The sequence below is a fragment of the Triturus cristatus genome, chromosome 5_2 (assembly GCF_964204655.1).
Source record: "Triturus cristatus chromosome 5_2, aTriCri1.1, whole genome shotgun sequence".
NCBI classification, from domain to species: domain Eukaryota; kingdom Metazoa; phylum Chordata; class Amphibia; order Caudata; family Salamandridae; genus Triturus; species Triturus cristatus.
Window position 1 is genome coordinate 883,491,599 of NC_140588.1, and position 23,694 is coordinate 883,515,292.

At 43.7% G+C, this 23,694-nt stretch overlaps 1 protein-coding gene across 3 annotated transcripts in view; it reads right to left on the reverse strand.

Moving 5' to 3' along the window:
- CD99L2 (CD99 molecule like 2) overlaps window positions 1–23,694 on the reverse strand; it is a 495,976-nt gene that overhangs the window by 163,958 nt on the left and 308,324 nt on the right. For all 3 annotated transcript variants that reach the window (XM_085608025.1, XM_085608023.1, XM_085608022.1), the window contains 2 exons: window positions 21,402–21,485; window positions 10,961–11,050 (listed from right to left, as the gene is read on the reverse strand). In XM_085608025.1, coding sequence (XP_085464151.1) covers window positions 10,961–11,050; window positions 21,402–21,485 — 174 coding nt within the window. The remainder of the gene's footprint in view (window positions 1–10,960; window positions 11,051–21,401; window positions 21,486–23,694) is intronic.

The window sequence follows — 23,694 nt, forward strand, 5'->3', positions numbered from 1 at the left end:
CCCCATCCGCCTGGAAGAGATTATCTCAGCCATCTCTAGGCTGAAGCTGGATAAGTCACCTGGCCCGGACGGCTACCCAGCCCTATTTCACAAAACATTCTGCCATGAACTGGCTCCCCTCCTAACTCGTTCAACACTTTCCAGGACAGCGAGGCGCTTACGACATCTATGTGCGCGGCGGCGATCTCTGTCATTCTCAAGCCTAATAAAGACCCTGGGCTCTGCAGTTCGTACCACCCCATTTCGTTGCTCAACATTGATGCGAAACTCTTCATGGGCATACTCTCCTCTCGGCTAAATCCCTTAATGGCCGGTCTCATCAATCCAGATCAGGCAGGATTTATTCCCACACGACAGGGTAGCGACAACACCAAGCGCCTTCTTCACCTCCCCGACAGTGTTTCCCGCTCTCAGGTTGGCGCTGTACTATTCTCTGTCGATGCCGAGAAGGCGTTTGATAGGGTGAGCTGGGAGAATCTATTTGACGTCCTTCGAAGCTTCGGATTTGGCCCCCGTTTCATTAAATGGGTACAGTGCGTCTATCACGCCCCACGGGCGTTCGTTAGAGTAAATGGGGTTTCCTCATCCCCCTTTGAGATCGCCCGGGGCACGAGACAGGGGTGCCCCCTCTCACCCCTTTTATTTGCCCTTTACATGGAGCCACTTGCACAGAAAATCCGCGATCACCCGGGTATCCACGGCCTTAAGTTCGGAAGCGACGTTCATAAGATAAGCCTCTACGCAGATGATGTCATCTTGTCCCTTACCTCCCTTCCTACACTGGTCGAAGAACTGGAACCCTTTGGATGGCTCGCTGGCTTCAAGGTGGACCTTGGTAAATCCCAGGTCCTTAATTTATCCCTACCACAAATACAGGTTGAGGCCCTTAAACAGTCTCTGCCCCTGCATTGGTCCTGCGACCCTGTGCCTTATCTGGGCATTCTTCGGACTCCCTCGCTCCCACGTATGCTGGAGCTGAATTACGCGACTTTGGTGGCGCAGACACGGAGGGCACTCGATGGGTGGGTCAAAAACAATTTGTCATGGTTCGGGCGCATTGCTGCAGTCAAGATGACAATTTTGCAGCGCATACTGTACCTCTTCCAGACCCTCCCGTTGACTCCACCACCTAAAGCCTTGCGAATGCTTCAGCTTGCCCTGAACAACTTCATCTGGGGCAATAAGAAGGCACGCCTGTCGGACGCGCAATTATCACGCCCCAAGAAAGAGGGCGGGGTGAAGATACCACTAGTCCACAGGTACAAGCCGCGCACCTGCGGTACGTGCTGGAGTGGAACTGCCCTCTCGGAAAAGCAGTGGACCTTTATGGATCAGGCAGTAGCGGGCGCGAATATATGGTGCGAAATCTGGCTACCCCGTCGATCGCGGTCGTGGGGCCTTTACTCCACCCCGGTTACGGCAGCTTCTATGAGAATTTGGGATGCAGTAGCACTCTCAAAGGGTCTCACTACCTTCCCCTCCCCGATGACCCCAATGGTGAACAACCCGGATTTTCCCCCGGGTAATAAAACCGCGGTTGCCCAGAGATGGAGGGAAGCTGGTTGTAAGCACCTGGGTCACTTATTTGATCTCGATTGCATCATCCCATTTGACCGAGTTCGCCAAGACCTTGACCTTCCTCGCGCTGATGAATATTATTATCTGCAACTTCGGCACTGGGCTACCTCTAAGGGCTACCTATCCCAGGTCTCTCGTAAGCTTACCCCATTCAAACAATGGATAGCGTATAAGAAAGATGATAAACATCTTATAATGGAGCTTTATGTTCTCCTCACTCAGCGCATGTGGGGGAACCGCTCTAGTGGCCAACTGTGGTGGGAGGCGGAACTCGGACAGGCCCTTACGGACAAAGAATGGGACAACATTCACTACAGAGCACATCACACAGCATACAGCACGGCAGGGTCTGAATCTGCATATAAGGTCACATCCTATTGGTATCTTACCCCGGCTAGGATACATCAATGGAACAAGAACCACACTGAAGAATTCTGTCGAGGCTGTAGCTTGTTTGGTTCTCTGGCTCATCTTTTGTGGCATTGCCAGAGGTTAGAGCGATTCTGGTAGCAGGTCCTCAATGATATTGATGAAGCATTTGGCACTGAGATACCTCGCTTCCCGGCTTACACCCTACTGGGACTATCGAATCCACTCACCTTCCCATTGAGGTCCCTCTGTGGTAGGCAGATGGCATTGGCTCGCCTCGCAGCGCGACAGGCGATATTAGCACATTGGGACACTGCAATAGTTCTGGACCACTTGGCGTGGATCCATAGTCTCAGGATGATCCTGGCCATGGAGCGACTCTCACTGCTCCAATCCCAGAAAGGCGAGAAGTACGCCGACCTCTGGGCCCCTTTCATAACCCTGTTGTCAAAAGATCTTCGTGAGGTCACCTGCCACAAACGCCTATAAGTGCTTAGCTTATTACCCCCTTCTACCGAATGAAAGAGGACCGGATGGGAGAGCGGGAGGGATTGAGAACGGGCGACATGGGCTCTGGAAGTCACCCTGCAGCTTTGGATATCCTGGTACGGGTCTCCCTTTTGTTTTATTCCCCCTCTTTAGGGTTGGCTGGGGACGGGAGTTGTTTTTCTATTTGTTGTTTCCCTTTGCTAGTAGGCTCTCATTTCCAGCCGGGCAATGCCCTTTGAACATACACGCTGCCCCGGCTTAGTTGCTTTGACCTTGTGCATTGCCAGCCTCCAGGATGTCGGCAGTATCAAGACAAATTATGTTCACATTCATTGCATTATCTTTGGCCGCCGGCCCATGTGGTTGTAGGCAAATGGCTGTGTACAATAGCGAGTCACCTATCAATAACTCAATAAACAGATTTGTTCCATAAATTGTGAGACTTCCAGGCTATTTCAGAACTCAGAGTTTATACCAACTTAGGGCAAAAAATACTGCATCCTCCTGATTCACTAATCACCCCTTTGGTGAAAAATGTGTATCTTTTGCTAACTCCTTATCTTGTCACCCTTTTCAAATTATCTCACTTCTAGTCTTCTTCTCCTCTTCCTTCAAAAGGGCTACTCCTCTTCCTTCAAATCTGCCAGCTATTTTGTTACTTTAAAAAGTCCACTCTTGACCCTAATGATTTCCCTCCAATTTCTGGCCTATCTGTTTTGCCGGACTTTGAACTCTGTGCATTTTGTAACGCTGCTAAACATGAATGAAATGCCTGTGCTCCTCCTTTAAACATGGTTATACTGGCTAATTCATGACTGACACATTTAACTTGACTACAAGACCCTAGGATATGGTATAAAAAAATAACCCAGCGCCTAGAAGTTAAATGCCACCAGGGGCCTGCAGAAACTATTGTACCATTCACACAGTGGGCCTGTAAAACATGGATTCAGGCCTATCATGCTTAGCTTAGCTGCAGCAGCCGAAAAAACTTACTATGAAACCTGCTAAATTAGCCCTTTTTTACGAGCGGGAAACCCTCTTGTTAAATATTAATAAGTCACCCCCAAGTACATCTTGCTACCCACAAGGTAGGGTGCCCTATATTTAAAAGTGGAACATGTGTAAAATTAAAGTTGACATGTTCCTCTAGAGTCTAGACTCAAAAGCTGTTTTCACTGGCAGGGCTGTAGCTGAATCCAAGAAATAGTCCGAGTACAGACTATAAAAATTAATATGTAGTTTTTGACAAACAACAGCTAAAGAGAAGTCATTCAAAGCCTATTTTTAATATTTATTAAACATCCAATTTAATGGTACATTTGGATTTTTATTAGATATTTAGGAAAAGCGACTTTAACAATGTTACAGTTTACCTGCCAGAACCTCCAGTAGGCTACTTAGCATTGGCCTACTAACAACTGTGTCTGCTAGTGCCTGACCTTAAAAAGGTGCAAAAACAGCTCTCGGAGCAGGAACAATGGTCCGAGTGTGGGGAGGTGTTGTTCTAGCCTTAGGTGGAAGACCAGTTAGTGTGGACTCAGGAACTTTATTAACTTGTAAAGGGCTTGCCCTTTCACAAGTAAATGTGAGGTGAAACCTGGGGAAGGCTAACCCGTGTTTCCCCCCAGCCAGGCTGGCTCCAAACCCATTGTTAGGGAAGCAAATCCAAGAACCAGTTTTGAGTGACAACACAGACAGGAGCTATTAGTTTTCCATGGCACACATCTTAGCAACCACACAGGTTCCGCACATGGAAAAAAGGGGCTCCCCATCTTCGAGTTTAGGAGTAAGGTGCACTGTGGGATTGTTTGCAGGAAGGAAACACAAACTGCTGAAAACCTGGGTGGGGTTACTCCATGCACTTGTTCTTGCTTTTGTTCTTTTATCACTCTTGCTCCTTATTTCTGGATTAAAATCCCATGTAATATTCATTCAAACACTTCTCCATATGTCTTTAAGATGCTTTTGAAATACATTTGAGAATGATAAAGTGATGGCTATCTTGTTGTATCTACTGATACTCTTATTTTAGTTTGGTACTGTACAGTTTGTTGTTACTTGCTTTTTAAGCCCCTTGAATAAAGGTATTATAATAAAGCAATCAATAAATAATGTTTTATATCTATATCACACATTTTGTTTTACATTCACCAAATTCAAATATGGTGACGTGGACATGTATTTTTGTTGGGCAAGTACCTATCTTGTTAAAGTCCAGATCCAACACAGAACAAGCTCCACATGCTTATAAGAATAAAAAACCCAGCTGTCATCTATCAAATGCTGCAATGTAGGAGTATGATTTCTGAAACAAAAGTCATAAGTATGGTTAAGGATGCTAGAAGTGCATAGTGTCTTGTTTGTGTGCTTCTGCCATGTGTTGGTTTTTTATGCCCAATCCATAAAAGCATGTAAATAGCAATGACTGATATGCCGTTTAGGACTGGCACTGCAATTGGTGGAAGACTATTTAAAGTACCAAGGGGTTGCCTCATAGCTATACTCCTGCACTATTGCTATCTACACTCACATACCGACACACACAACGTTTCAACACAATCTGTAGCACTACCCCCAGGTGAGTAGCAGGACATGTAACCATTAATGCTAGCTGTGGCATGTGGAATTGCTTGTCGCAACAACCACAATTCCAACCCTATACATATCTTGATAAAGCACGCCTGTACCTGCCATCTAAGATGACGAGGTTTAGTAGACTCTTGTAAAAGAGTGCTATGCTCATATGTGTGATAACACTACAGTAACAGTGATAATAGTTTGAATCAGTAGGCTAGTGAAATGATAACTCTTGTGAAGAACAAATGGACAACACCTTGACGTTGTCGTGTATTCAGATGACTAACTTGTAAACTTACTTTGGACATTGACAGCATGGAATAACCAAATTGAACTCCTATAGTGATGCCTGAGTGTGTCCAGAAACACAAATGGATATAGGAGACTACCTTAGGTTTCATGTGTGTTACTGGACGCTTGCCTAATTGACTTTACTATGAATAACGAGGTCTGACATAATCGACTCAAACATTCTTGCATTCCCTGCATGTTCTCCCAGTTGACCCATATGCGCTGGCTGACTGTTGAGAGATCCTCTGCACTACGTTGATATTTAGGCTTAAGAGCTGTGGGCCCCAATACAGGTACATCCGAGTTGGAGCCTGTTACCTACCTTGTGTTTGCATTACCATAGGTTGCCCTTTTACTTCTTCACTACTGCCCTGATGAAGACCCACATGCAAGGTTGTAATTCAACATATGTGACAGTTGGGTCGAAACATTGACATAGTCTTTCAAGCCTGGAATTAATACGTAGATCCTAATGAAAGGTGTGTCAGTGACCCCCGGCTCTTTGCAGATGATTATCAATTTTTGAGCAGATAATTGTTTTTCAAACAGGCATATTACATTGGCTAAGTTGAGGCACGGTAACTATCATTAAAAATTGTATATAGAACCCTTTGACTAATTATCATTCTTCTTTTCTACATCACCCTGCACATGAGCACTTCTATGATCACTTCTTCTATGCACCTTTTGGAGCAACTGTGATATAAATTTCTTATGAATATGTATGTATTAATTGGAAAACATTTGAAAAAATATAAATTTATTTTTATTTACTTTTTATTTTTCAGAGTTTTATATAGCGCAAACTTAACCTGAATCGGGTATCAGAGCGCTTTACATAGCACCAGTTACATTACATGAGGACATTCATTTTTTTTTTGTTAGGCACGGGGAGATTAAGTGATTTGCCCAGAATCACAGGATGTTCAGCGTCATTGCAGAGTCTCTAACCCAGTTCCCCAGATTCGAGGTCGACCGCCATAGCCGTTAGGCCAACTCTTCTCCCCAAATTGAAGTTTGAAAATATCACATGTGGTCTCCTTTCTCTTCCTCTTCTCCCACGTCATGATCACAATACGTTCTCCAATATTATATTGTTCTTTTCCAATGATTTGCCAGTGGACCACGTTGTTGCATGTGAGAGAAATGTAGAGCATGTATTTTTCTTCTGGATTATAAGTCTTTGTGTGGGATACGTCATCACTATAGATTCTGGTAGCATGCTGTAAGAACAAATTATTTCTCCTTCAAACAATGCTTTATCTCCTGCTATTTCCTCCACACCTTAGCCAGACTCATGGACTCACTTGTGTCTGAGTATTGTTAGTTTGTGTATTCTAGAGTGCGTAGTAAGCAAGACTCATTTGTTCACCATGGGCGGCAAAGAGGACAGCACGATTCTTTTCCACATACATGACCACGTAAACAGTTTCAGGATCTGCGAGGTTCCTCTTGTACTTTTGAATTTAGGGTTGAGGCTGGCAACTTAGCTGTTTCTGACACTGGGCATAGTTGGAGCAGGTCATTCCAATGGCAAGAGAAAGTGGTATCAAAACCTTTCAGTTTCAAGCGCACAAGAATAATGTAGATCAGGTGTGTGTAGCTGAAAAGGGAGTGGTGTTGCTGCACACTCTTCCCTGACAACCATGTGTGTGTGTGTGAAGCTATCTACAGCTACATAATTAGGAGCGTATAGGTTGTACACATATCTGCTTACGTAGGAATCTGTTTCTGCCACTTGCTTGTGCAGTGCCTATGTTTTTTTTGCTATACATTGTGACTTGCAAGTTTATTAACTACTGTAATAATAGATGATGCTGGGAAAGCATGCATCCCCATTACTGGTGTTTCTGTATGTGTATTTTACATGTCTGCAAGTTATTTACACATTGTAGCTCAATGCCACAGCTGGGAAATTATTTCCATATTTTAGGTTTCTAGTCATTGAGGACATCATTTGAGGCAGATTGCTAGCAATGTGTATGCACACATGTGCAATTTACGTATTTAGAAACTCAAAAGCAAACACAGGGAGTTGATGGACGGAGTGCTGAAACTTTTCAGACACTTACCCCGAGTCAGAGATCTGGGTTGAATTCATCATTGTCCTTTAGGTCACTTCGCCACCACAGTTCAGACCCAGCCATATGCAAATCAGTCTTGACCCTGTTCCTTTTTTTCTTTTTTCTTTTTTTATTGGTAGTATGTATGTGAGGATCAATGTACAGACATCATATTATCAGCATAAATGCGGTATATTGTTGCCCAGCTGTAAACAGCAACTTGGCGCCGTTCCCAGCTCATGGAGCGCTACACCTCTAGGAGGTGCCATAAAGGAGTTAGTTTTACAATGTAACCTAGGCAATATTGCTGGTAGAATTTTATAGGGACCTTTAATATCCCTCTATCACAATAGTCCATTTGCAATTGTGTCCTGCAATCACTTTACTACTTTTTTGATTTGTGTTTTATTTAAAACCGAAACAAAACAAACAAATTTCTATTGCTATTTGACAGCTTCTGGCCGAATGGGCGACCCTCCCCAGGTTGCAGCAGTGTGTCTTTCTTCTGTATTTAGGCAAGGTTCTAGTGTGGTGCAGTATCGCATGTCTCTGACCCCGATACACAATAGTGGGTACATCTGTGCGGGGGATAGGGAGCACGTGTGGGGGGGGGGGACACTCCAAAGGTGGACTGGCAGTGAGAGCCTAACTTATCTGTGGGGCCATCCAGGCAAGAGCCCGGGGGCCTATTGGATCGGGGTGTGGACGTATATGTGTCACTAGGGTACCACCCCTACGTGGGGGACTTGACCCTGTTCCTTATGGGAACAGTCCAGCCCGAACTGCCAAGCCAGGTCTTCTCTGGACTGGAAACAAGCATCCTGGGACCGGATTCGGGCTAACAGCCCTCATCAGCCAGGCTCGCTTGAATCCAGTGGCAAAGTGAGCAAGGGACCCATGTCTGGGCATACCCTACCAACTAAGGGCGAACAAAGGAAACACAAGGAGATGATGGAAGGAGTGCTGAAACTTTTCAGACATTCACCCCTAGTCACAGATCAGAATCTTTCATCCATAAGGAACAGGTCAAGACTGATTTGCATATGGCTGGGTCTGAACTGGGGTGGTGAAGTGACCTAAAGAACGATGATGGATTCAAGCCACATCTGTGACTGGGGGCGAGTGTCTGAAAAGTTTCAGCTCTCTGTCCATCTTCTCCTTGTGTTTGCTGAGAAACTCAAACGCCCATACTGTAAGTGTGTGAATAAGGGACAGAAAAAGGGGGTGGTCAGTTGCACGTATGTTTTAACACCATCTTTAGATTCCATGTTTTTCTAGGAACACAGAGAAGATGAATTCATGGAAAACTATTGCCAACGTGGTCAACAGCCTTTAAGGAGTAATTTAGTAAGGATTTACAAACACCTGTGAATGTTTTTCACACAACTTTCTGCATATGAAAGTATACCTGAAATATCCAAGTATAAGTGATTCAGTAATTGAAGGAAAAATGCACCAATGAAACCCTTTTTAGTTCTCGCCTAGCTATTGCGATAGCAATCGCTATGCAAGACTCTAGTAAGGGGCTCCCAAAAGTGCTCCCAAAAGCGGATTGCATGGCGAGCATGCGCAAAATCACGTGCATCGTGCCGCCATGCAATTCGTTTGGCATCGTACTTCAAAGGGTCCGCTCCCCCGCCTGTAATGCGCTCCCCCACCCCCGCCAAGCGCGCGCGCCACGCTCCGCCGTGTCACAAATTTGCTTGAATGCATTTAATCGGCAAACAGTCCTTCCCTTGTGTGTACTTGGCAGCTAGATAAATGAGTGTACAGTGTGGCGCTTTGTTTGTTAGAGGTGTGAATGAGGCATCTCTTGGAATTCTTCTGAAAGATTAACTAAATTACATCCACGTTAACCTATTACTTTAGACCGTGACCAGAATTCTGGGCCCCACAGGTTAGGACCTTTCCACATGCTTCCATTTCGATTTTGAATGCAGTTTTGCGCATGTCGTTTCAATAGTTGGTCCTTTTATATTTTAGGGTATCTTTATTCCTAATGAAACCATTAAACACATCTGTTATGGAGTTTGTAATACGAGATTATCACGTCCAATGTACGGTGTAAGAAAGCAATATTCTCGTTTGTGTGACTCGCAGATCGTGGACTGTTTCTAAGTATTACATGAGATACTGTCCGTGGCTGTATGTCTTGGCGTTGCTTCTGGTTCATCTAGAAAATTAATGGTTGTCGAATCTTGATCTTAGTTATTGAGAACTCCCGTGGAGTTCCACTACATTTGCAACACGATTTAGACTGTTTTCATTGACATTAAATAATTTAATGACAGCATTTTAAAGGACAGTTTTGTTGCATGTCGTTTCAATAGTTGATCATTTTATATTTTTGGGTTTCTTTATTCCTAATGAAACCATTAAACACATCTGTTATGGAGTTTGTAATACGAGATTATCACGTCCAATGTACGGTGTAAGAAAGCAATATTCTCGTTTGTGTGACTCGCAGATCGTGGACTGTTTCGAAGTATTACATGAGATACTGTCTGTGGCTGTATGTCTTGGCGTTGCTTCTGGTTCATCTAGAAAATTAATTGTTGTTGAATCTTGATCTTAGTTATTGAGAACTCCCGTGGAGTTCCACTAAATTTGCAACACGATTTAGACTGTTTTCATTGACATTAAATAATTGAATGACAGCATTTTAAAGGATAGTTTTGTTGCATGAGTAATTATTTACGTTTCATGCCAGGTTGGTCTAACGTTTTGTTAGGCTGCAAGGTTTTGTAAGTACTGCTGTCAAGGTTAACCTAGTGCTCTATATGTCAATGTCACTGTACAGTGCCCATACAATTGTTGTATCATCACCGTCGAGACTTAAAAAAAAAAAAAAGCTTTGAATACGTTTCAAGGGCTTTTCATGCAGATTCCAATTTTTAAAATGGAAATGTCTATCGTGACAGGTGTCCAGAAATGCCCTTGGCGCGGCCTTTGTTGCTACAAGGAACCTCCACGTGTCGTCCGGGACATGGGTTCAGAAGACTGGTGAATGAAAGCCTATTTAACAAGCATTTGCAATGCAATAGGTCTCGCATTTGCGAGAGTTTGAGCTATTAGCATTGTAAATGACAGTGCCTTTTATTTATGTTTTAAAAAAAACAAACTTAAATAAAAAGCATTGTCATTTACAATGCCAATAGCTCAAACTCGTATAAATGCGAGACCTATTGCATTACAAATGCTTATTCACAAGGGTGATGAGTGGGTAGGAAAGGCCGGGTTAAAAAAAATATTGCTGCTCAGAAGAAAAATGGGAATGCGGTGTCAATACTCTGCGCCTGATTTACAGTTCGGCGGACGACTACTACATCACAAACGTGACGGATATCCCGCCCACCTGTTTAATAAGCGCCACCGATGGGCTAGTAATACGATGGGCGGGATATCCTTCATGTTCGCGACGGAGAAACCGTCTGCCAAACTGTGGATCAGGCCTTTTGTCTCCAAAAGCAAAATCTTTATACTTTAGAGACACTCCTTGTAGTCAGACGTATATCCTTTCTACTTGCATAGAAATACACCCATAAACAGACTCTGCATTTTAAGTACTTTGTGCTGTCCTCATTACATACCTCCTCCAGTGCCAGGCTTCGGTTTCCCTCCTTTGTCGTCATTTCTGTCATCCAATGCATCCGACAAGTCGAAATCTGAAGGATTTTTTGCTACAAAATAAAATGTATTGAAACATTAGGTACTAAACTTTTCTGTACACAACTTTAACTTGTGTGCAGAGGAACGAAAACCTGGAAGTGAACATTTCACACATTCTGATACACACATTATGAATCTGCATGGATTTACACCCGCAGATGGAACGTCCTACTAGGGAAAGTCTGCTAGTAGTTCAGCAGTCAGAACATTAGTTTTCGGAAATGGGCAGAGTCGATGGGGCCTGGCCATACTAAAAGCACGTAACACCCCAAAAGGGAAAGCTTTGCGGGTATTCACAAACATTTTACAAAGCCGTTCCTCAGCGGCGTAGTTCAAAATAATGCCCCCAGCCCCCTGCAGAATCTAACGCGGGGCCTCTGAGTCGAACATACCTCACAGATACTCATTTTCCTTGGCCTAAAGATGGCGCCCCTACGCAGCAGGTGCTTGTGTTACGCCCCTGCCATTCATATCCTGAAACATTTGTAAATATACTTCAAGACAGCCTGGTGTGAGTTTTGAGAGTGGGAATGGAGAGGGAAGAGAGCCAAGTATTTTCTAGAGGAGAAATAAAATGTGCTAATGCACATTTCGGCTGAACATACTTCTGCAGCTTTTTCATAGTAGTACATTTAGAGAAATAGAGAACTGGAAGAAGTCTATGACTTGTGCAGACTTTCTGAACTACTCCTCCCAGGGAATATTGGGATTTCCCAGACGTTTGGGAAATCTGCTGTAATCGTTGGTATACGGTAACAAAAAGAAGTCATAAGACTTACCACAAAAACACATTGTGAATCATTATAAAAGGAGTAGCTGTTTGACTTCCATGTAAATCTATGCAAATTAATCTATGAGGAAAGTTAATTGGACTTCCAAGAATATCATTGCTAAATCATTCTCCAAAGGAGGAACATGACAATGCTGTGCTTTGGGACTGAAACATGTACAGAAGAAGAGAGTCCAGAAACATAGGTAACAGTTCGACAGAATCACCTACATGGCTGTTTTGAAATTTCCAACTAAGTATTAAGCTCACATCACCCCACTCATCACTTTGAGGAATTATTGAGAAGGCAGGGAAAAGCTTGAGAATGTGATATACAGATTACATACAAATATCACTACATTTTTTATCAATCCACCTATTAAGTTATCGGAAGCGTTAGAGGAGGTACATTCAGCATAGACAGAGCACATTACATTTGCGATATAAAGCTAGTAGTAATCAGTTGTCGTCTAAAGTAATTCTACTCTATGATATTTTGAATACTTCACCTCCCTTTAATGGGGTGCTGCCTCAAAGATCAGAAAGTTCCTCAGATCACAGGTCAAGAGCAAATAAATTTCAAGGTAAACAATTAGGAAGTTACTATACAGAGAAACACTTCTAAAACAAACTCAAACCTGCTTAAAACAAAAATGGAGTAACTGGGCATGGAATGTCACGCCAGACTTAACTGTATGAACCAGCCTTCTTTAAAATACTACTAGCTGAATGGTGATGGAAAGGTGGACCCGAGTACATATAAAGCAAGAATCAGTTGTGGTGTTTGGGTCTTTCCACTAGCACAGAGAAGTGAGTAGCATTTGCATTATCAAAATGTAAATGAGGAACATTCACCACGGAGCTTGCAAAAGTCCCCCGTAGATGGTTTGCAAATCAATTTTATGATGATTTACTGTAGAAAGCATTGAAAATAAATATCTAATACACACTCTACAAAAAGGTTTTTTTGTTATCAAAGTTGGGAGACTGGGCTCTTGGATTTTCCAAGTAGGTACTATAATGTTTGTATCCTATAAATCTAATACTAAAAACAGAATTGTGAGGGTTTTGACATTGTTTAAAACAATGATGTAGACAAGAACTATCCAGTTTACATTATCAAAGATAGGGCATGGGTGAGGGTAGTGCAAATTATTACTTAATTCCTTAGAAGTCTCAAGATAGGTGTTGGTCATAGTTTTTAGGGATGTGTTAAACAAAATATTTGGTTTTTACTATAAATTATAAATGTAATATACTTAGAGGGGTTTTCAGCCAGTCCTCTTTATCCATTGGCTACCTTCATTATGAGTGATGACATTCTGCTCTTTCACAAAAAGTACACCCACGGTCTGGTCTCCCTGGAATACGTACTGCGGTAACATCTGTGAGTCCCCCAGCTTCCCCCCCCCTTGAGGAAATGTTGACCCAATAAAGTGATAATATTGTCTTTTCCTGCTCTGCTGCACCATATTAAGTTGCAAGAATGTCTATGGGTCCCAGGCTGTACCACTGTAACTCCAATAATCGGAAACTGTGACGTGACCAACATGTTTATGTTTGTTAATAAAAAGAATTAAAAAAAAAAAAAAAAGTACACCCACACACAAAGTTCTTCCCTTAAGTACCAGTGTAATGTGTGCTTTTGAGACCAAAAAGAATTTTTCTTTTTGACAATGTTTTGTTTCATCTTGGCAAGGGCCCTGCAGCGACCCAAGAAATCAAGCTGTACAAAACCCATGACAAAACTAGCATTAACACAGGTAAAAGTCTGACAGCCAAATCCAGGACTACTGGGTTTTCTAATACCGTTTTAAATGTATACCCGATATTCCTATGTTAATTGTGGCATATTTATAGACCACATGGTACATTTAACAACTGTACATTGTATGTTTACTTTCTTTCATGTCACCATTGGGTAAGAAGCTTCCTTTAATGATATATGGCAGTATTGGGAAAACTGGTAATGCTTGTAGGTATTTTACTGTAATTGTCTACTGTGTATGGCATGTAAGGCCCAACCTATTACGTCATAATGGTGGGATGTAAGTTTCTAAAGTGGAATAATAAGGACAGTCCCTGTAAAACAGAAAAAAACCTTTTAACAATGCTTCTGGAAAAAAGGCTGTGGTTATCTTTCTGCAACAACTATCTTTATTTAAAAAGAGGTACATTTAATAGAGAAATTTCAAGTATGTATGAGAGTAAAAATAGCAGTGTCTCAATTTTATTTAAGGACACAGACAGTAGCTGTGCTCTTGTAAATATTTAAGTAGATTGTGTACTACTTTAACTCCAAGAAACGGCTATTTGGCAAATATATACCCTTACCATATGCCAAATGTTCGAGCTTAGAGAATGTTATATGGGGAGTTTTATCCACCACATTAACATAGGGCTCCCGGTTTTCCGTATTTACGGATTTATACATATAAATACAGACGGAAATCGATATTTCCTTTGTCTGTATTTATATTTATAAACGGTAAAATACGAGTAAATGTTGCCGCGCTGCCGTGCCGTTTCTTTGCCACGCCCCCTGCTTCCAGGAAATGCCTTCCAGTCCCTTTCGATCTTCCAATCAGGGTCCTTTTGGTGCCCTCGTGTGGGCCTATGGGCTCAGGATCTTGCAGTGATGACCGGCCTCTTCAGCCAATCCTGGTCTGGTGTAAGCGTCACTGTGTGGGCGTGCCATTCCTACTCGCCAGGTAAAGTGTATTGCGACGACGATGGCGGAATGGTAGTGTTTTTTCTCTGCTTCATTTGTTCTGCTTTCCATGAGCTTGTTTTGTCCCCTCTCCCACGTTTCTTTTTCTTGTTTCTCTTTATTTTCTCCCGTCGCTCCGTTTTCCATTCTTCTCTTTCCCCGTTAATCGCTTTCTTTTTCTTCCTCTCGGCGGCTCCTTGAGTTACTCACTCTTCCTTGTCGTTTCCCTCCCCCCCTTCTCTTTTTAGCGCTCTTTCACCCTCACCCTGAGGGCAGCCCTGCCTTCCTCTGCTTGCTTGCTTGCAGTGCGTACTGTCAGTGATCTCTCCACGCCCCTCTTCAACTGGCCCCCCTTCTGGACTCAGTCCTTGCCAGACAAATAAAGCGCACGCATCAGCTAGAAGTGCTGGGAGGGAGAGGCAGAGTGGACTCGCTATCCGAGGCAGTGCAGGGGCAGAGAGGACTCATCCATCGGGCAGTGCTACGCAGAGTGAGGCACTGTCGAGAATTTCTCCTTCATCTCATATTAGTGAGATGCTCTTGTCATTTTTATAAAATGGTAGTAAAGTAGTACAGTACTCTCGTGGAGATACTGTCAATCTCTGCCATCGCCTATGGAAGTCTGCGGGGAGTTTGTAACACTTTTAGAGAGTTCTGGTGACTTTCAGTGTCTCTGAGATAAAGAAAGAAAGGTCTTTCGAAGAATCGTGCAGTATCGTTGCTCACATGAAACAAGGAGAGGTTTTGACAATGGGGAGGGTAGGGGGAGATGAAGGGGGTGGTTAACGGGGGAGGAGGGGTGCATACCGGGATGATTTGAAACTGGCACAATGAAGCGGCCAGTGTTGGTTGCTTAACAGCGCTTTTTAGGTCCAGATAGCAGACACGGGGGAGGGGGTGGGCATTAAGAGTACAACAGATGGAAATGAGACCGTGGGAAGGAGGGAACAAGCAAGATAGGAGAAGAGGGGAGGAGAGAACCCATGAGGGATAAGGAAGAAATGGAGAGAGAGATTGGAAGTGTATCAAAGAAAGCTAAATTAGGATAAAAACATTGGGGTGTGGCATAGGACTGCTGAATGTATTGTGTTGACCAATAACAACCGGGCGCAGGTGTGCCTTGTCAATGTAAATAAATGTGGAAAAATACTAGCTGTAGCGTCGCGTTTTGCTTGTGGCAAAAATAAATATGGATAAATACAGAAAAAAAGCCCAAAAAATAAATATGGATAAATACAGACGGAAATGGCAAAAAAATAAATACCATAAAACCGGGAGCCCTACATATGATGAATACTATCAACTTGATGAAAAAAATAAATTCCAGGTTCAGCAAGAGGGTACTATTATTTATTTATTTGAAAAGACCCAGATGGGTATCGGAGCGCTGTACAAAGAGAAAAACTGACGTTGAGGTGAATAAGCAGTATAAGTACAATAAAATAGAGCAGCATGAGAAGAGCCCGAGGCATACGAATAGATGTGGGTGGTAGGGGAGGAAGAGGTAGCAAGTGAACAACATGTGGAAGCCCAACTGGATGGGCCGTACAGTTTCATCATTGAATTACTTCCAGAGAGCGACAACATACAGTTTAAATCCCAAGAAACTCCCCAAAAAGATTGTCAAGCACGAAAAGGAAGTATCTAGCAGATGACAAAGAGGCTATTGCTGATGAAGTTCTTCCAACATCCCCTTTGGTTTTGCTTTGTTCGCCCTAAGTTGGCAGGGTATGCCCAGACGTGGGTCCCTTGCTCACTTTGCCACTGGATTCAAGCTAGCCTGGCTAATGACGGGTGATTAGCCAGAAACCGGTCCCAGGATGCTTGTTTCCGGTCCAGGGAAGACATGGCTTGGCAGTTCGGGCTGGACTGTTCCCATGAGGCACAGGGTCAGACTGATTTGCATATGGCCATGTCTGAACTGGGGTGGCGGAGTGAGCTAAAGAATGATGATGGATTAAACCCAGATCAGTTGACTGGGGGTGAGTGCTTGCAATGTTCAACACTCCGTTCATCATCCCCTTTGGTTTTGCTTTGTTCTTCCAACAGTAGCCATTTGACCTGTTTTTAGAATGAAGCTGTCGAGGGGTTGGCTCTGATCTCCGTTGGGAGGGTATTCCAAATTCTTGGAGCCAGCCCTGAAAAGTTGCGATTGTAAGTTCTTTGTTTGTTGAACTTCGGTGGTTTCAGTAGTAGGGTATTAGAGCTTCTTAAGTTTCGCCTGGAACCGGAGAGCTCAAGTTTTTTTGCCAGGTAAACAGGGATATTGAAGTGTATAGCCTTATGTGTCAGGCAGGCTATTTTGAAATGGATCCTTGCTTCAATGGGAAGCCAATCCAGCTGGATTAAGTCAGGTGTAATATGATCATGCTTTCTGGCGCCTGTGATAAGTCTGGCTGAGGCATTCAGAGTAGCTCTTAGCGGCGCTAACCTAGATTTAGGAAGCCCTGCTAGGGTCACCAGACCGTATTCTACTCGTGAGATAACTAAGGACTGGACTGCTGACTGGAGGTCCTCTGGAGGTAGGAAGGGTTTGATTTTCCTAAGAGTGTGGAGCTGATGATTGGCACTCTTAACGGTGGCACTAATGTGGCCTTGCATGTTTAGAAATCTGTCTAGGGTGACACCTAAAGAGCACGCGGAATCCACCATATGCGGGGTCCAAATGACTGTGGAGATTTGTTTGATCCAGTTTTCCGTTGGGGCCTCGTGGTTGCGGGGGGTAATAAGGAGAAATTCTGTTTTGGACGAGTTAAGTAGCAGATGGTTATGTGTTAGCCATTGTTGAGTTTTTTGAAGCGCTCCATTAAGTGTTTATGTCGTCTGGAGAAGAGATCTTCATATACAGTTGAGTGTCATCCGCGTACATGCGTACTATGCAATATATAAAAAGATCTGGGCAATTATATAATTTTGAATATCATCACCCTTATCAGCAACGATAAAGGGAACTTACTCCAATGAATAGTCTCATCTGTAAACGTCCGGCACAGTGGATTCAGGTTATGTTCGTAATGGGCAGTCCAAGCACTAGTGAGCTCAAAACCTAAATATCTAGATCCCGCTGTTCATTAAGGTGATGGCCACCTCTTGGATACAAATTCCATTGCTGCACTGCAAAAAGGGTGCATTTATCTCAATTAACTAAGGACCCTAAATATCTTCCAAACATGCATAGGTCGCCAACAGACATGGTATGGTGGAGTCACTCTTAGCCATAAAGAACAATGCATCATTCACATAAACGGATATTTGATCTTCCGTGCCATCCCTCCTGCATGTCCAGGTCCTGTCTCATCCAGCATGTTAGAGTTTCTGCTGTGAACAGCAGCAGTGAGAGGATACCCTTGTGTGCCCTCCCCCCCCCCCTAAACTAGGAGACATTTAATGTCAGTTTCCCGTTGACCCTTACTGATGCATTCAGGTGTTTCAATAAGAGGGAGGCCCACACAATAAAATTAGGCCCCACATCCATTGCCAACAAGACTCCAGACAAGAACTGCCACTCCGAATCAAAAACCTTTGCGGTATCAAGGGATCATACAGCCAAGGAACCTTTTGATATTTTTAGCAAAATCCAAACAGTTGTGGAGATAGTAGAGATTCTGTCTGGTGGCGCTCTGTGGAAGGAATCCTGACCGATACGGATGTCTCAAGGAAAACAGAAGAGGCAACAACTGGTTCACAAACATTTTTGCAAGAAAATTAGTCTCAACAGTGTCAAGTGAGACTGGGCGATACAATTGAAATATTGATCCATTCTTGCTCTGTTTATTGATCAGCACTTCTAGCACGTGACTTGTATCAGGTGACACAACCTCCTCTTCTCTAACGCCCTAGAATAGATACAACCACTGTGGATTAAGATCACTCAATCTTATAAACAGTTTAATAGCCAGACTGTTATAACCAGCGATTGTACCTGAATGCATCTGTCTTATGGCTCTAACAAAGGTAACCCATGAACGGAAATGGACTTTGAGTCTCTGCCCACCCATGATGATCTTGTAGGATTAAAAGGTCTGATGAAGCTATGATGTCCTGTATTTGACCTCAGGACTTGGCCATCTGGGTGTCAAGCATAGCTCTATAGCCTTGTCCCAAGCAGAAAGAGGGGATCAGTGACATAGCCTCCTTAACCCCTTCGCTGCTGCGGACATTCCGCTGCAGCGCTGGGGGGGGCAGGGGGGCAGCGCGGTGGGCCTGTGCTCATGACGGAGCCGCTCCGTCATGAGCCACAGTTGAGCTGTGCTCATGACGGAACGGTTCCGTCATGACTCCGCCCATTTGCGTTGTCGCCCCGCACAGGCGGGGAAACAGCGCCGCGCAGGCGGAGCGGCCGCCGACAGGATTGTCATGACGGAACCGTTCCGTCATGAGCACACGCCAACCGTGGCTCATGACGGAACGGTTCCGTCATGAGCAGGGAAGGGGTTAATAAATACTTATTTGAAACAACAAAATGGGATTAACTGATTAAAGAACACAATACCAATCTCGGAGTATCCCCATACTTGCGTTAACTCAGTTCCAATATGTCAACCATTATATCCTTGTTCTACATTCAGAACAGGTTGGATCTCTCCCTCCTCTTCAAATGAGCAGTTCAACAGGTCAAGCGGAGTAGCAGGGCCATTTCTACCATTAGGCAAGACTAGACGGCCGCCTAGGGCAGCTAAAGGGGGACGGCGGCATAAAACATGAGTTTGGGAATCCCCTTGAACTGCCTTGACCTCGAAAGCACATTGGGTAGCGCCTTCTACAATTCGACGTGACGTCACGTTCGGCGCCACGGGCGGGGGCCGTGCGCGCTGATGTCCGACTTCCGATTCGCTCTCGACCCAATCGGAGTCGGACCTCTGTCTGTGCTCGCACCCTGTGCTATCTCCAAGGTGCCTGCCCGCATCTAGGAGCATCCGTTCTTCTGAGAGGTAATGGGGAATATGGGTGTAAATGATGTAACTTATCATTAGGGGTATATTTGTAGAAACCAAAACAGACATCGTTTGCTCTATTTTTAGCAACCCCCTCTTGAAGGACCACATGGACCAAAATGCATTGTGGCAAAATCATGGAGATTACCTCACAATGACTATGGAAAATGTTTGCCATTGTCCAGCACTGTATATATGTTGATTCTTATTTGAATTTCATATCGACAAAAGTTGAAGATTTTGTTAAAATATTTGAATATAGTGAATTTATATTTTGAATGAATCGGGAAATAATACATTTGCTTAAATTTTCATGAACTAATGACCGTGTGGTTCACAAATTCATGAAGTCTGTATTAGCGGACACCATGAGACTACTCCCAGCATAGGGAGCAGACATCATTTTCATGTTGTGTGTACATAGACAGAGCACATTCCCCGGTTGTATTGGGGTTGAGAATTTAGAGACTGGGCAAACTTGTATGGATTCTCGAGACACATCTTGAGGATGAAGAAGGAAGGTGGCTTCAAGATCTGATGTCAATAGTTTTCTGGCAGTATGCCACCATCCAGTCTTTCTTCCATTACACTATCATTGATGCTGCAAAAGCCTGCTGTGCATTTAGGATGATGAGTGAAGATCTGTAGGAATCCATTTTAAGAATGCTCTTTTATGAGAGATTACATTATCACTTTTCCACCTCATTGGGTTGTGTCAAAAGTTCTAGTTTATGATGTGGCGACCCAAGGCATCACCTTAACGGGTGTTTGGTAATTGCTACCCAGGTGGTGGATAATGAGCTAGTCTTGTATGACTGACTAGTGAGCGTGATGTTTCCGACTGGTTCTGTCTTTTTCTTTTTTTACCTGTGATGTTCTATTACTTGGCCAGGATGAGCGTTTATCATTGGTGGTGATGTCTGAAACCAGTCACAAAACACCCTATACTCAAAAATATTGAAGTGCATCTAGTGATTGTGTGTGTCATGTGTATGTCTTCAGGCAAAACAATTTGTGTGGTCACTCTAGATTTCCACCCTCTGTCCCAGCTATACAGATCACCTAGTTGACAGTGGGCATTATGTGCTCTGCTTCATTCGTTAGAAGCTGGTACATGGGTGCGCGAGGCATTGGTGGTGTATCCTGAGAAATTTCAGGTCTTACAAAAGATTAGTTGGCCAATTGTCTGTTCAATACTTGAAACAGTTCGTAGGTGCCCATAATTTGTTTCTGGCTTGGGGATCATTTCATTGGCTGAGACTGGATGACGTTTAATTAGTCTAGTTATCGATTAGTTCAAGGAGGCTGCAGCAATTGGCACTTGTCCTTGCCCACCCGATGGTCGGGATGTGCTCTGGTGGCACCTGCTATCCCTGGCAGCACTTCCTGGATCTAGTTCTAGAAGACTTCAGCAACACTGGGGATGCAGAAACGTTGGCATTTGTGTCACCTAATGGTAACTTGAGTTGAGAATTTTGTCATGTACCAAGAATCTAGATCTAGCAGAAGCTAGTGAGATCCAGAATTGAAATAAATCTGTGGAAACTATCTCTACCTGTGGACTTTAGCCACAAGATCATCTACTGTGGTGGAGTCGCGGCTTTTTTTGATTGCTTGGTTAGCGAGGTTTATATCTAATGCATTAATTCTTCTAGCCAGGATGACAGGGGGAGAGAGTGATGGTAGTAAAAGGGAGGGGGCGGCATTTTTCAATTCTTACCTAGTGCAGCAAAACACCTAGAAACGGCCCTGCTGAGTAGGTCTCAGTTGGTTGAGGAACTCCTGTTTACAAGACTTAGTCAAACGTTTTTTGAGATAATAAGTAGGTATGCCTTTGGAAATCACATTGATAAAAGCGGTGAAATTGAGAATGCTGTCAAAATACTTCTCCATTTCCACTAACATGCAAGCATTAATTCATAAACCACAATTCAAATTGTATACTTTACCTGGCTTTTTTGGGGGCACTGGTGCTCTGGTGGCTTTTGGCTTTTTTGTTGTGGTTGTGTGTAACAAGTCCCATAAACTGTCATCTAAATGGCAAACAAACATACAAAAAACATTAGAAATTGTTTGCATTGACAAGAGAAAAGGGAAGAAAAAAAAAATCATAAACATTACAAAGGTTGCAGGCTTTACCATGTACGGTTCCATCTTTAGTCAGTGTACTTATATTCTTGCACGGTGCCTATTTTACTCTTGAGTTTAACTATAGCGCCAACCCATGTGTTACACAAATCGTGAGATTTATTCTATTTTTTAAATTTGGAAACATCAAACTTTATTGAGACACGGAGGCATTAAGAAGCAACGTGTGCGCATTCGAAGAAACAAGACTCCCTGTACGCAATCTTAGGTTTTACAAAAAAATATGCATTGCAGTAAATAAGCGAAACTTTATGGTTTTCTCATGTGTTATTCTTGAAGCCAAATTACAAACAGACAGATTACCCCAACCTCCAACAACGGGAGGAAATCTGCGAGACTGTATGTATATACAGAATATGCTGACCTACCTGAACCTTCACAAATGTAACCACATCAATCCGGCATTAAAAGCACTCACTGCCCCCTGGTGGATGCAGATTAAGCTTAAAGGACTCATTCATTGTCCACTAAGGGTACAGGGGGTATAATGTTTTCATTAATTATCCCAACCTTTGACCCTCAAGTACTCACCAATTAGGAGCCTTCACTCAACAAGTGTATAACTCAGTCCAGAGCCCTGGGTTGTGGAAATCACTCAACCCAAACCTACTACATTTGAGTCTTTATGCAATAAAAAGGTGGCGACTTTAGAACAGAGAGCATAGCTGTACCTACTGATCTGACTTTGTGAACCTCAAAGTGACAAAATTGCATTTTTCTCTTCAAGACTTTCACTGCTATGAAATAACCAAAAGAAGACTGGAGTCGTGGACAGGTCTTAGGCCAGACCCTTTACGTCTCTTCTGCCATCCTACTCTAAACACCTTCTCTACTATAAATCCTCTTGATCCACGTTGAATGTCATACTTTCCTCCTCCACTGGTTTACTGTTATTTGCAATGATTGTTCTTAGTTGCTTCTCTGTAGCTTTAGGGTTGACTCCATGTTATAATCCTTGATTGTTTAAAAGTGACTAATGGGTTGCCTGATTTGTCACTCCTAGTAAGCTCTGTATAATACACCTTGGATGTTTAACAGTGCCTCCAAAACGCTGGTCCTCTGTCACTACTGAGTAAAATTCACTTAACACGGTTTGGTGGAGCCTTAAATGGGGTTCTCTTCTGCTGCTCCTCTGTCACTCCTGGGCAGACCTGCCTAATATACCTTGGCGGTCTTGAAATGCAATGCCTCCATTCGGCTGCTACTCCTTCGCTCGAGTAGACTATGTGGAACACTCCTTGGAGTTTTAACAGTGCCAATAATGTCACCAATCGGTTGGCTCCTCAGACATATCAGAGTGAGTTCTTAGCCCATGATGGGCCTCACTGATGCACATCAATGGTGAATTCTACTTTTTGATACTGTACAACCAGGCGGATCATGCACTTTTGCTAGGTGCATAGATCACCCACTTCATCAACAAATTTCACCAATGTCACCAACATGTCCCACATAGGTGAAGCCCTCAATCAATCAATCAATGGTCTTTATTCGATTATAAGATATAATCATAAAAGTACAAACAATTATTTTAATATACAGCATTACAACCATCAGCAGTTTCAAATAACAAATTGGCCTTTCTTAAATATGGGTATTATGATTCTTGGAGCCAAGAGGTAGGGATTTTATAGGATACTGCAACGTTCAAAGCAGAGGTAACAATGGGGGCCTACAGATCAACATTACCTGTATACATGTCCATGGGAACCCCATCCAGTCCCAGTGCTTTATTGGAAGGGCTACCACTTATGGCCATTATTATCTACTCAAATGAAACCTAATTAATAGAGGAAAAGAGAGGGGGGGCGCTAGAGGGCACACGGCAAGATGGCCGCACCAGTGCTCCGTGTAGCTGGGAGCTCCAACGACGTATGGTGCCGTGTGGGCCCCGGATGACCGAACCCTCCTGAGCGGACGGCGGCGGAGGAAGGCTCCTGTGCCCCTGGTGCTGGCGGCGGTGAGTGGGGCACGACCTGCGTTGGGCCTGTGTTTGTGGAGGCGGTTGCGGGCCTGGTGCGGTCCGCAGCCTGGGCGCTGCTGCCAGGTGCTGGGGTGGCCGTGGCAGTGTCGCTGGGTCTAGCTGCTCGCTGC